This window comes from Dipteris shenzhenensis, chromosome 12, assembly GCF_047967505.1.
Source record: "Dipteris shenzhenensis isolate YYH24624 ecotype China chromosome 12, Dip_SZ_1.0, whole genome shotgun sequence".
NCBI classification, from domain to species: Eukaryota; Viridiplantae; Streptophyta; class Polypodiopsida; order Gleicheniales; family Dipteridaceae; genus Dipteris; species Dipteris shenzhenensis.
Window position 1 is genome coordinate 14,552,432 of NC_141607.1, and position 13,699 is coordinate 14,566,130.

The 13,699-nt window shown below is 42.1% G+C and overlaps 1 protein-coding gene across 1 annotated transcript in view; it reads right to left on the reverse strand.

Annotated features, from left to right (window-relative positions):
- The window catches only part of LOC147895860 (endoribonuclease Dicer homolog 4-like), a 92,491-nt gene that overhangs the window by 19,752 nt on the left and 59,040 nt on the right, over nt 1–13,699 (reverse strand). Inside the window, exons 14-19 of the mRNA XM_087382432.1 lie at nt 4,806–5,062; nt 4,369–4,643; nt 1,515–1,939; nt 1,237–1,337; nt 818–1,023; nt 518–727 (exon numbers count right to left, since the gene is read on the reverse strand). Of these exons, the coding sequence (XP_087238558.1) occupies nt 518–727; nt 818–1,023; nt 1,237–1,337; nt 1,515–1,939; nt 4,369–4,643; nt 4,806–5,062 (1,474 nt within the window). The remainder of the gene's footprint in view (nt 1–517; nt 728–817; nt 1,024–1,236; nt 1,338–1,514; nt 1,940–4,368; nt 4,644–4,805; nt 5,063–13,699) is intronic.

A 13,699-nucleotide genomic window follows, 5' to 3' on the forward strand; every position in this document is an offset into this window, starting at 1 on the left:
TGTCACTACCAGTCTTACACGTTTTTCAAAATCGTGTAAATAACCATGGAAGGGTCTAGATATTTACTTCTTGAGTGTGACATGCATTGGAGAGTGCCAATGGGCACTAAAGGGATTGTTGATACGGGTCTCAACCAAACATGCACGAGGGAACATTAGCAGGATCCATCTGAAGTGATCTTGCATACAATCCTCATCATAATAATACCAGCCAAAGTTGCGCAACGTCCCTATGCGATGAGACCACCCAAGTAAAATTGATCAAGCAAAAGGGTGTCTTAGTGACTGGTTCTATCATCCCTTTACACATCCTACCTCACAAACACTGATTGTCCTTTCTAAAGAATAATTCTATTATTAAATGTGACCTCTGAATTTTTAAAACTCATTCAAGCTACTAAAAGTAAACTAATCACTTTGAAAGCACATCATAAGAGGACATATAAAAGGCATAAAGGACAGAATAGCAAGTGTCATAATCCTGATAGTGCCATATTGATAATCAGCAATAACATACAGGGAGACCTTGACTCTTGCCAAGGGCACACAATGAAGCATTGCAAATTCTGTCATTGCGTTGTGAGCTCAAGAAACCTTCGTCTGCACTATCATGGGCAAGGAAGAGGTGACAACTGATGGCATATTTCAAAAAGGAATCTCCAAGTAACTCAAGACGTTCTAAAGAAAACTGTTCCATGCATTTCTCCGTTGTAAGAGCTTCCAAGACCTGAAAGCCAAAGACAGGAAGAAGACAAGCTTATTAATACAATATGGTCTTTTCGGGAACTAAACTGTAATTATAACTTTGAAAACCCACCTTATTGGCAGAAACGTGAGATCCTTCCAAAAATCTTGTGCATAATACACCCCTCAACTGATTTGCAATGAGAATGCTTTCAAGTCTGTGCATAAATGATGGCAGCAAAGCTGCACCATTGATGAGCCCATCATAAAGACCGAACAGCTTCATACAACAAAATTCAGGTGGAAGCTCCAGAAGCATTTGTTCACTTGCTCTAGACCCTGTGTCACAGCAAGAAAAGTAGTTGCTGATGTGCAAACTTGCAGGTAGCATAATTAGTTCATGAAAAGAAGCTACTTATATCAATATTCAAGTCGCTTTATGAAGTTGGTTCCCTACACGTCAAAGGTTCTGTTTTATATTGTATGCGAACCATCAACAAAGCACGGAGTGGGAATTCACATTACAATGGAAAATCACAGACTAAGTTTTACCTGTTTGTTTTGACGGTCTAGCCACCAGGAGGTTGTGAGCATGTCTTAATGGTTTGACCTTTAATAACAGCTGCTCTTTATGAGACATCTCAAGGTCATGACTGCATGACAAGACAAAACAGAGATTTCATGCCAATTAAAGTCTGTAGTGAGGTAAGTCAAGGCCTAAGATCAGACGAAATGTAATGTTCAGATCATGGAATGTCATAAGAGTTTCATTAATGCCAAGAAACCATTAAAACAAGACAAATATATTTACAGAAGCCATCAGAACTTACACGCATTTGAAATAATGTGCATAGCTTTGGTATTCAGAATTCGGAAAGGTGCTGTTGCCATTTAGATCAGGAAAAATCTCAATTACACAATACAGAGTCTTGCTGTAAATCGTTTTGACCAGCGAACCAGGCACTTTGCTCACATCAACAAGACCATCCGCAAAATGCAAGGCACTACAGCTGGAACAAGAAAGACTGGACATGTGGCTGGAATGATTTAAATCTGGATTCCATAACACTTTATCAATGGTCTCCCAATCAATATGCAAGTCCTGATTTGCCTTGAAGTCTTGAGTCATCATCAGCGGCAAAAGTAGATACCATCCATCATATCTTGTGGACCATTCTGTTAAATTTGGAAAAGCTACTTCACGATCCAGCAGAACAGAAAACACTACCGACTGGAATTTTTCTGATTTGGTTACCTGCAACAATAGGTCATCTAGATAAGTTTTTCCTGACCTCCATCCTGCTACAATAATGAGACAGCAAATATTGAGAAAGCTACAATAGGTCATCTATATAGGTTTTTCCTGACCTCCATCCTGCTACGATAATGCCAGAGACACAAATATTGAGAAAGCAATGCCCGATATACACGAAAACCACACCCAATATACATATAACCACAAGCATACAGTCATGCATTGCCAGCACATTGCCATCATCCAATAGAATGTGGTATCCATTAATGACACCAAATTACTCCCTGATAAACAAAGGTCGTGTTCTTGAATACTGTGCAGAGCTCAAGACACAAAAGGCCTTAAGTGGAGCCAAAACAAGAACGTTCGAGATTGGCGCAACCATTCAGATCGAATGGTGACAGTAATGTTAGTAGACAGTGGGGGCACCAAGTAACAGACTTATGCAAGCAGCATTCTGAACTGATCTTATTAGCAGCTCTTGGTGTGGGAGGTGGGCTGACAAAATCCTCAATTGGATTCGCCATTTTGAGCTATACTTTGCCCATCAAGACAAGACCGAGCAAGAGAAGCTTGCTCTTGCCACATTGCATCTGCAGAAGGATGCTCTAATGTGGTGGTCCTTGTCACAAACAAGTAAAAGCCTATTCATGAATGGGCTAAATTCGTGGAGCAACTGAAAGCCACTTTCATGCCACCGAGGCATGAAGAGAACCTAACCTTTCGTTGGGAGAGGTTTAGGCAGTTCGATAATGAGAGTAATGCAGATTTTACAGCCAGATTTTGGAAATTCTCTCTAGAGTTACCTGAAAAGAGTGAGGAAGATAGGAGAAAGAAGTATTTAGCAGCTTTAAGCCCAAAAGTAAGGTACGAGGTTGAAATATTTAACCCGACCATGCTTAAGGACCTCACTAAGTTGGCTGAAATTGCCGAGAGGAAATTGAATCCTCGTAAACCCTTCAATAACGAGGATGGGTCATCATCTAAGACCAACAATATAATTACCCACTTTTAGGAAACCAAACCGGTTTAAGAATAATAAAGGGAAGGGTAAAGCTCTTGTAAGGAATGTGAACAGCCAATCACGTCCTGGATGGGTGCCATTTCCTTCTATGACTGACGAAGAAAAGAGGAAGTTGATTAAGAAAGGAAAATGTTTCGGGTGTAAGAATCATAAGCCAGGGCATGTATGGCATAAGTGTCCCGTTCTCTTGGCTAAGATTGCCAAGACGAATTCAGTAAAAGGGAAAGCCAAGGCATCCAAGCAGGAGGGTGAGGCTTCTACCTTGTCACCCTCGAAATCTACTGTGACTATTGAGCCAATAGTGAATGCTGTATATTCAGCCAATACTTTTGGGCCTCATGATCTTTTTAAGGTGTATGGATTCGTGAATGGACAGAGAATAGTGGTTCTCCTAGATGATGGATGTGATTATGACTTAGTAAGTGATAGATTGGCAAAATTACTCCATCTTAAACCAGAACCTATAAAAAACATGTCGCTTTCAAGAGCTTTTAGGGGGCACAATGAAGAATGACACATTTGACAAATGATTTCTTGGAGCCAAGCATAAAATTTTTCGCAAGGAGACTGATATCATCAGAATGGCTCTCTGATGAATAGTCAAAATAAATGAGATCCTCACATGCTTGCAACTCATGGTGGGAACAAAAGCTGGTTTCTTGATTGTGGTGGGACAAACAATTGAAAGGAACAACTGAGAAAGAAAGAAAGAAAGTCTATTAATGTCTACCAGAGACCAAAAGGTCTATGGGACAGCAAGAAACCTTCTAGTACATCTGCTTTAGGGAGGGCACATGGCAGCTCCCAAGGAGTGCAAAAAGCAACCCATATTATTTAAAGTACCTACATGATAGTCTGGAAGAGTAAACAGCCATACATCAGTTAAAGACTGAGAGTCTTTTGGTTTTGATTTAAACTCTCTGATTAGTGCTACGCCTTCACGGTAAACTGCCCATTTTCCATTCTTTCTGGCAGCCCTGACTTTAGCTAATTCAGAGAAATAAAGACACCCACCACTGCTGGCATAAGGGAAAATGAAGGAGAGAAATAACAGGTATTGAGAGGCTGCTGAATGCCCACAGAAATGGTCAGGAGAGGGCCAAGAAAAAATTACAGGGCAGACACAGAAGGAAAGTAGCAGCGAGCAATCAAGATAATTAGTTTCTTGTGACTCCAATTGATTTTTGAAGCTGCAGTGAACGTCCCTTGTATCAAAGTCTTCTAATCTAGACAGAAACACTTTTTTTCTTTCTTTGTATTACAGGGCATCCATGACTATTTTAACTGAAACTCATTAAACAAGACTTCTCCTGATGGTTCAAGTTCACCTTAACAATCCTTCCATGGACCAGCTTAAGATCATTGACCTCATTGAACAACACTTACCCTAATGTATAAGTTTTACCTGCAGCTCATTGAACAAGACTTCTCCAGATGGTACTAGTTTACATGAAACAATCCTTCCACGGGCCAGCTTAAGATCAAGACTGATGTTTGCAGCATCTTTGGATAGAGGTTTTTGAAGAAACAAAGCAAAATTTGCATATTTTCTGTCCTCGGGAACTGGCACAAAGCATATCATGTATGCATGCATGCAAAGCATGCTAAAATCGCTTCTGGTTTGCCCAAGCAACGCAGTCGGCGTAATCGTTTCATGCAGTTCTGCATCCCTTCCAACAGCTGTAAAACAAATTCACCAAGTGAGGGAACCCATATAAAACGAAGAGTTTCGCCAATCTGAAATTTAATGAGATGCAAACAAGGACATTGGACAAAATGGCTTAGAGCCTCCATAACGAATCTTCTCACAGGCAAGATAAGCACTGGCATAATTTTACTGACATGTCTGTTTGTTGCTATGCAGAGGATAATGTACTTCATCTTCACTGCCCATCATGCTTGCTTGTGGTAACAAAAAATCTGTCAGTGCACCTATAGAATGCAACATCCTGCACGCTTTGAGACATGCCACTTTCTTTGCCATATTCTGCAATTCACAAAATTCTCCTGTGATACTTCGAATGGGGGAGTTTGAAGGAAGTAAAATTTCACATTTGACTCCTTCCACTCCTGAAACATACACAAATGTTGGAGATGGCCTGCCAAATCAACAAAATTTGTCTTGAACCCTTGGATGAAATCAAACCAAAACCTTAAGTCATAATCATCTTCATAAATGAATATATTCGGTGGGGACAGATGCCAGAAACTCTGAATGAGAATATTTTGCAGAACACAAGAGGAGAGGAGAAGGAAACGCTGACATTGTTCTAGACTCATTAAGCTGCTCATGGTTATGAGTTGTAAAGTGCAGAGCTATGGCCAAATTGATCATTTTATTCCATGTAGAATTTGGGCTTCTGCTTTGGCATTCCTGGCAATCGTGGGCTCTGAATTCTTCTCATTTATTTGTGGCATATGTTGCATCACAGGCTGCTGCATTAGGCCAGATTATTTCTACGTTGATCAATTTGTTGGCCTGCATTGAATACACAAGTACGTGTAAGGGCCCAATGTTGGCTTACTATCTTGGCCAGCGAGGCTTTAAATTGCTTGAACGAAGCAATTACAAAAATTGCATTGCACCACAGAAGAGACATCTTAGAACGCACTGTCTCATGATGCATCTGTGGCTTTTAACTTTTCATATCTCAATCCATTGGCACTGTCACTAGAGCTCCTATCATAAGTCAATTTCTAGTTGTAATTGGAATCCTTGGCCACCCTAGCATCGTTCAAATGCTCCGTGTTGGATAATGAGTATTCATTTGGGAAATCCTGCACGGTTTTACCACTGAGGGTCTTGGTAGACTGCATTTTACACATCAACTCTGGAAATGGATGAAAAGCAGTAACATGCTTTTGGAGGGTCCAGCATTGGGTTAAATAAGGAGAGAATGGAAATCACCACCCTTAGAAGCCTACAGATTTACCTCATTAGGGTTAGGTAGAAAGACCTTCTGTAAGCCTTTCTCGATTAGTATAGTTGATGTGCCTCATTCTTGGCTAGCATTTTGTACACTGGTTATGTGTTGATTCAATGGATTTCCATGTGCCAAGTATCACCCTTGACAACGAGGAATTGGTTGGGATGATGAAGAGATTGAACATGGTGTGACATATGTAACGGTGGGCTTTAGTATTTAGACTAAGGGGTTGGGGATGAGGCTAGAGCAAAGAGGCTCCTCTAGATTGTCTAGAGCGAATGGGTTTTATTTGAGGATGTGTGTGCACATGCTTTGTACAGGGTGATGGCCAAAAAAAGAGGCCTAGAATCTCTGAAGCAACCTGTGGTTATGCATGTAGAACCAATATTTTGGTGAGAGTGAGTGGATCAAAGATGGAGCTGTATAATGATCACTGTATATTTTGGGACAGTGACGAGGTTTGGTTGGAGATATTTTCATGATGCTAGCTTGGGGCCACAATTTGCGTTCCTTGGGATGGTGAATGTTCTAGTGGCAGGGGAAACTGTACAGGGGTGTTAGGTTTTTGGAGAATGAAGGAGAGGCCTATATGGGGAATTGAGAAGAAGATTGCTATATGGCATGGGAGGACTTATCCCACATATGCTTTACACAAGAAATAATTGAATTGTGTACTATCATAAGGCCCAAGATATCATAGACCTTGACACTTGGTCAGACACACTTATTAGAATGCGTCTTGTCCTAAATGATGCAACTCACTGCATGAAATGTATTTAAGCCTTTAGCATACTTTGTTTAGATGACAAAATGCCATTAGTGCACTGCTTAACTTACTATGCTAAAAAAATTGTTACTTGTCCCAGATCTCGCTCTTTGCTATGAGAGTGCTCCTTGCTTGTGATGCTGAGATCATCCACATTGTGAATGACAAGAATGACACTATCATTCCCCTGTTAAACAAAGAGATTTGAATTTGATTTGGCCTTTTTCATATCAAATGCCATCTATCTTGGTGTACCATGACTTGAGCGCTTACACAAGTCCACAAAATAACTTGTGACTTGCAAAACTTTTGCTCTTGTTTCTTTTTGTACAAAGCCAAGTAGCTGCTCCATATATACCTCTTCATCCAAGTTCCATGTAAGAAGGTTAATCTAACATTCATTTACCACAAAGGCCATAAGAAGTGTGCTGCCATATACATCTTTGTTCTTATAGAGCTAACTTTGCAACTAGTGCAAAAGTCTTTGTAAAATTTACCCCTCTTCAAAGTATTCATTTGAATTGATCCTCTCTTTGTATACCCACTTGCATCCTACCACATTCTTCCAGGTGGAAGGTCAACACGTTCCCCAGTGTTATTCTTGACAACGGCATCCATTTCTTGTTTCATTGTATTTTCCAAATACCTATGCTTATCTGCTGGAGTAAAGCTAAGAGGATTCAACACATCCATCATGATCATCAATCTGGCTGGTTGTCTCCTTCTACCTCCCTCAAGAATGTCTTGCAATTTTGTATTAGCTGATGCTCCTACTTTCCCACTTGTAGGGTATGATTTGTTGCTGCAAATCCTCTTCATGGTTCTTTGTAAACTACTCGGTGCTTTCTATCAATTCAAACAACGGATTTTGCAGAGGCATTTGAATGAGATGATTGCGAGTTGCCAAACACATATACTTGAACTTAAGAGTTTGCAACTAAGCTGGAATTAAGACTTATACAGCTTAAACACAAAGTAACATCATTGGAAAATGCAATATGATTGAGGGGCCAAGACGGGGCTCCCCCCTTATCCAGGCTCACTTTATTCTTGAAAATGGAGATACAAGACCAAGGTGCAATGCACCTTCCAAACTGATGAACTTAGTGAAAACCTAGGACCTAGATACAAGACTCAAAAGCATATGTACAAGGTAGACAACAAAAAGGAGGACTCCAAGCTCAGGTTTCAACTCTTGGCTTGCCCAATCCACAAGGAAGAAGCCTACAACAATCACCACTTACATCCAACATTAGAGACAAGCACTAGTTTCTAGGAAGATAGTAGAAACAACATGAAATAGTGCTGTAAATGAGATAAACTTGACAATACAGGCTCCCTTCGTGACTTGACCCTTTTGTAGATGAAGTCCTTGATGCCTCTGAAGCTACCTTGGGTGAGGAGAGTGTGGAAATGGGGCTGGAATGAGAACAGCTTAGAAAAACAGCCTGTAGGCTAGAGAGAGAAAGCTTTTATGAAGTGATAGCTGTAGAGAGAGAGTGCCAATGCTGATCCCAAGGGAGGAGATGTAAGAGAGGAGCTGCTGCTGTTCCAGAGGTGCACAGAAAGGCAGATTTCTGTGTTATGCTCTAGCCGAGATAGCATGACCTCGGATAGATCGGTGGGCATTTTCTCTTAGATGACCAACTTTTGTAATAGTTAATGTGCGTAATTAAATGGTCAAGAGAAGTAACTGCCAAGGTCCTAGGTGAGGGCGAAATGGCATTGACTAGATAGTTTTGAGTGCTAAGGCCTAGGTGCACCTAAATGTGCAATAATGCCAAGGGGCAAGTGGAGTTTAATGTGCCCCAAGAGAGGGGTAAAATGGTGCACCAAGTGGAGAGGCCAAAATGTTGACATTTGGCAAGGAGAACTATCTAGGGAATTGTGGGTCTCAGGGATAAGGATAATGAAAATAACGAAGAGCATATACGAAATATGATGCATCAACGATCCCTGAGAGTTGGCTGGGAGGAATAATTCTAAAGCCATCGCCCGTGATAATTAACACGACGAGGAGAGATTTATTAAGAAGAGAAACGACGAGATAGAAGAAAGACCTTTACATTTGGTATCAGAGCCGAGGTTAGGAAGAGTTCGACGGGCTCAACCTCACCTAGGATTTTACGAAAAGCTGAGGGAAGGCTGCGTAATCAAACCAGCGTCGAGGGAAGAAGAACGTTGGTGGAAATTGGTTCGTAGGGTGGTCTGAGAATTCCATTCTACTAAAGTTTTCATTCATCGTTCTTCAAAACCAAAATTTCGACGGGGTGGCTGTGACAATCCTTCGCCTTTCGTTCCACAACGTGAACACGCTCGCTCCGTTTCGCCATCACACAAGCGCCCACCTGCGTAAACCAACGACAAGTAAATATAGTAAGCAGCAAAGGGGCCACGGGTGAGGAACGTAATGGCGACCTTGAGTTGCAGGGAGCGAGTCCCGGGAGATCCTAGCTGAGAGCGGGATAGCGGAGCAGGAGGCGATGATGAATTATTGAACCGGAATGACGGCCATTAAAGACCCGAAGTTTTTTTTCCAACATCCCTTGGGTTTGTTGATCAGCGCACGATCAGCGCACACACGATAGCAGACTTCTCACTGCCCACATAACCGGTGTCCTTCACATTGTCCTGAGACAACCGATGCAGATCTGGTTTAATCGAAAAAAAAAAATACAGGACTGTCGCTAGCACTTGGACCGGTGTCCTTCACATTGTCCTGAGACAACCGATGCAGATCTGGTTTAATCGAAAAAAAAAAATACAGGACTGTCGCCAGCACTTGGACCGGGAATTCTGAAGGGATTCGGTCTGTCAAGATTGCAAACCGTATATACAACAGGGCAGAGTCTTTTTGCAAGTTTCGAGGATATCCAGGGGGCATCTCTTTCCCTTTAGGATATATATTTCAAGTTTTCAGTTTGCAGTAGTTTGTTCCTGTACAGGAAGGGATTTTGAAGTGCTGTACTTTTGGAGTTTTCGCATAAGAAGAGAAGAAAGAAATTTATTTATTATTATTATTTTTTTAAATAAAAAAGGGGAGAATTTTTTTTTTTAAATTTCCCTTTTCAACAAATGGAGGCAGAAGGACAGAATTCAAGAGTGAATCCTAGTGGGTCTAGAGTACAGTCTACACAATAGATGTCACATCAGGCAGCACCTACATTGATTGGTAGGATTTCGATATTAGAGGATGCTTTACAGCAGATTATGAACCAGCAACTTCAAGTGAATGCTGGTCAAAATGAGATCAGGGAGATGGTGCAAGCCTTGTCGGCTAGACCGTCTAGGATTGATAAGGGCAAAGCTCCAGCAGAGCCAGAGCCCAGTATACATTCCTTAGAGCGCGCAAGGGTCAAAGTACCTAATATCGCTAATTATAGACCGGAGAAGTACACTGGTCGGATGACCGAGCGCAGCTCTGATGTGATCGAGGTTTGGTTGCACAAGTGGGAAGAAGCCTTTGCCATTTGTGAGATTAGATCCGATCTAAAGAAAATCCGTGAGGCCACACACCTGTTTATTGAGGCAGCGGACAGATGGTGGATAAAGCAACAGAAGGATCAAGTTGCTCCAACCACCTGGGAAGGGTTCAAAGCTGAATTCAAGAAACACTTTCTCCCACCTGATGAAGAATCCCCAGCTTGGGATGCTTATAGAAATCTTCGTCAGAGGAGCTTGTCAGTGGCAGAGTACACTGACAAATTCAGGGAATGTGTCATGAAAATAACAGACCCTCTCCCTATGTCGGTTCAGTTAAAAGACTATATCTATGGACTGAACGACAAGATCAAAATGGAAGTTCGGGCTAAATATGTGACTACACTAGATGAATCTATAGCAGTAGCCCTGAACTATGAGGATGCCAGAGGTAGATCGGGTGGATTTGTGCAGGCAGGGACTCAGTATGAGCACCCGAGAAAAGGGGGATTTCCAAGGAAATGGGTTTCAAAGACAAGTGTCTCTCAGCCAAGTGGCCAAACCAAGCAGGTGAAGCCGGTTGAGGGACCAGTAAAAACAAGTACCACCGTTGGGGTGAAAAGAAAGATAACTCCAATGGCAGCCCGGGCTTGGTCAAAGTCCTCGTTGACCCCTGAACAAAAAGAGAAAGCTAGAAAAGAAGGATTGTGCTTCGGCTGCCTTCAGCGACATCAGTGGAAGGATTGTCCATTGAATAAAGACCGTCGCACGGCTAATATGATAATATCTGAATGCGACGTAGAAATGCAAGAGAGTCCCAGTGCGGAACATATGCAGATGCAATTGGCGGGACCTTCTTAGAGGTTAGTACCTTGTTTGTTATGTGTGTCTGTTGCTAAGTTAGTGACGAGTGCACTTGATAACATCCTATCTAAGCCCGCAGCAACGGGGTATACGGCCTTTAATGATACGGAGTTAATTAAAATGAAAGGGCAAGTGGCCAGTCATGATGTCATTGTGTTGTTTGACTCGGCGTCAACTCACAATGTGATTAACTCCAAGCTCGTGAAGAGGCTGAAATTAAAGACAAGTCCATCTGACTATGCGTATACAGTCAAGATGGCCGATGGAAGTTCAACTGAAGTATGGGACCAAAGGGTTACCCAGTTGGAGCTTCGGATTCAGGACTATGCTGAGAAGCTTGATTTTGAAATGACCAAGCTTGCTCATGCAGATATAGCCCTGGGAATGGCGTGGCATTCTAGGAAGAATCCAGCCATTGATTGGAAAAAGCACGTATATCAATTCAAGATGAATGATGTGCTTTATGTCTTGCGAGGTGAAAAAGATATACCTCAGGGACCGTTGGTTTCCGTGATGGAAATCAGAAAAGCTCAAGTAGAGTTTTTATTCCTTTGCACAGCATCGGTAGAGTCGGTGGATGAGTCTTCGACTAGCACTGATGTTACGCAAAGTGGTGAGATGGCCAAGCTGGCTAATCTTATAACAAAGGAGTTCTCTGAATGTTTTAGGGATGAACTACCTTATGGGTTACCTCCAAAGCGGAAAGTTCAACATAAGATTGAACTAATCCCGGGGGCAGAACCTGTAAATAGACCTCCCTATAGAATGAGTTTTGCTGAAGAAGCGGAGGTGCGTAGGCAACTGGAAGAATACCTCAAGTTGGGGTAGATTCAACCAAGTTTCTCACCTTTTGCTTCGCCAGTGATATTAAAGAGGAAAAAGGATGATACGTTTCGCCTCTGTATAGATTACAGAGCATTGAATAATATCACTGTTAAGCACAGGTATCCGATGGCTCGGATTGATGATTTGCTAGATGCATTACATGGAGCCGTGATTTTCAGCAAGATAGATCTTAAGTGCGGCTATCATCAGATCCGAATTAGAGCCGAGGATGTGCATAAAACCGCTTTTAGAAGCAGGTTTGGTCATTATGAGTTTTTGGTAATGCCCTTCGGACTTACCAATGCTCCAGCGACCTTCGTCATGCTTATGAACGATTTACTACGTCCGTATATCAGAAAGTTCGTAGTACATTTTATTGACGACATCCTGATATTCAGTAAAAGTGTTACTGAACATCGTGAACACTTAAGGATAGTGTTCAGTACTTTGAGGAAAGCCAGTCTTTATGTGAATAAAAAGAAAACTATACTGTGTATGGTTAGGCTTGAGTATTTAGGGTTCATAATTACTCCACAGGGGGTAGAAATGGATCCGAAGAAAGTGGCTGCGATACTAACTTGGCCAATCCCTCAGAGTCTGACCGTGTTGCGATCATTCTTGGGATTTGTCCAGTTTTATAGAAGGCATATCAAAGGATATTCCGGAATAGTATCGCCATTGACTGATCTGACCTCAGACAAAGTACCTTTTATTTGGGGACAGAATCAACAGGAAAGTTTTAACACCATAAAACAAGCTGTGGTCTCAGGACCGGTGTTAAAAATAGTTGATCCCCAGAAACCGTTGTTCCTAGAAACCGATGCAAGTGGCATTGCGGTAGGAGCAGTTCTCCTTCAAGAGGGAAGGCCAGTAGCCTTTGAAAGCAAGAAGCTTTCTCCCTCTCAAAGGAATTGGCCAACTCATGAATTGGAGTTGTATGCAGTTATCCATGCTTTGAAAACATGGAGGCATTATCTGTATGGTTCAGAGTTTTATGTGGATGTAGATCATGATACTCTGAAACATTTTTGTAAACAACCTGACTTGAGGGGCCGCCAAGCTAGGTGGGCAGAGCTCATGCAGGAGTTTAATCTAACGATTCGGTACCGAAGAGGAAAAGACAATAAGGTGGCTGATGCGTTGTCTCGCATTATGCACAACCTGAGTTTCATGGTATTAGAGAGTGCTCTAATGACCGAGATCAAAGAAACTCAAAAGGTGGACGAGTTTGTCCAGAGCTTATGGCCTAAGGCTCATGTATTAAAACCCGGGGAAAGTGAAAAGGATGACCTGGCATCCAGAAAAGGCCAAACTTATGGGATGGTATGCTAGTTAGAAATGGCAAGGTTGTAGTACCTGGTCAGAATGATCTCAGGCAGAGAGTCATTCGACAATGCCATGATAGCCCGTGTGCGGGACATCCAGGTGTCGAGAAGACCTATGATCTCGTGAAGCGAGATTTCTTTTGGCCAAAGATGAAAAAGCATATTCATGAATATGTGACACCGTGTTTCTCGTGTCAGGTAAGTAAGGCCGAGCGGGTGAAGCCACCCGGACTTTTACAGCCCTTGGAAATACCACTAAGTAAGTGGGAGAGCATTTCCATGGATTTTATTGTAGGGCTACCTGTAACCCAAGGAGGGTATAATTCTATCCTTGTAGTGGTTGATCGTCTAACCAAGATGGCTCCTTCATTCCGACTAGAGAGTCTGTTAGTGCCCCGCAAGTGGCGGATTTGTTTATTAGACATATATTTCGTCTGCATGGATTGCCTAGATCCATAGTGTCAGACAGAGATGTCAGATTTACCGGTCATTTTTGGACAGCGGTATTTGAGACACTGAGGACTGAGTTAGGAATGAATAGTGGGGATCATCCTGAGACAGATGGTCAGACGGAGAGAGTCAACCAGACTTTAGAGGATATGCTGAGGG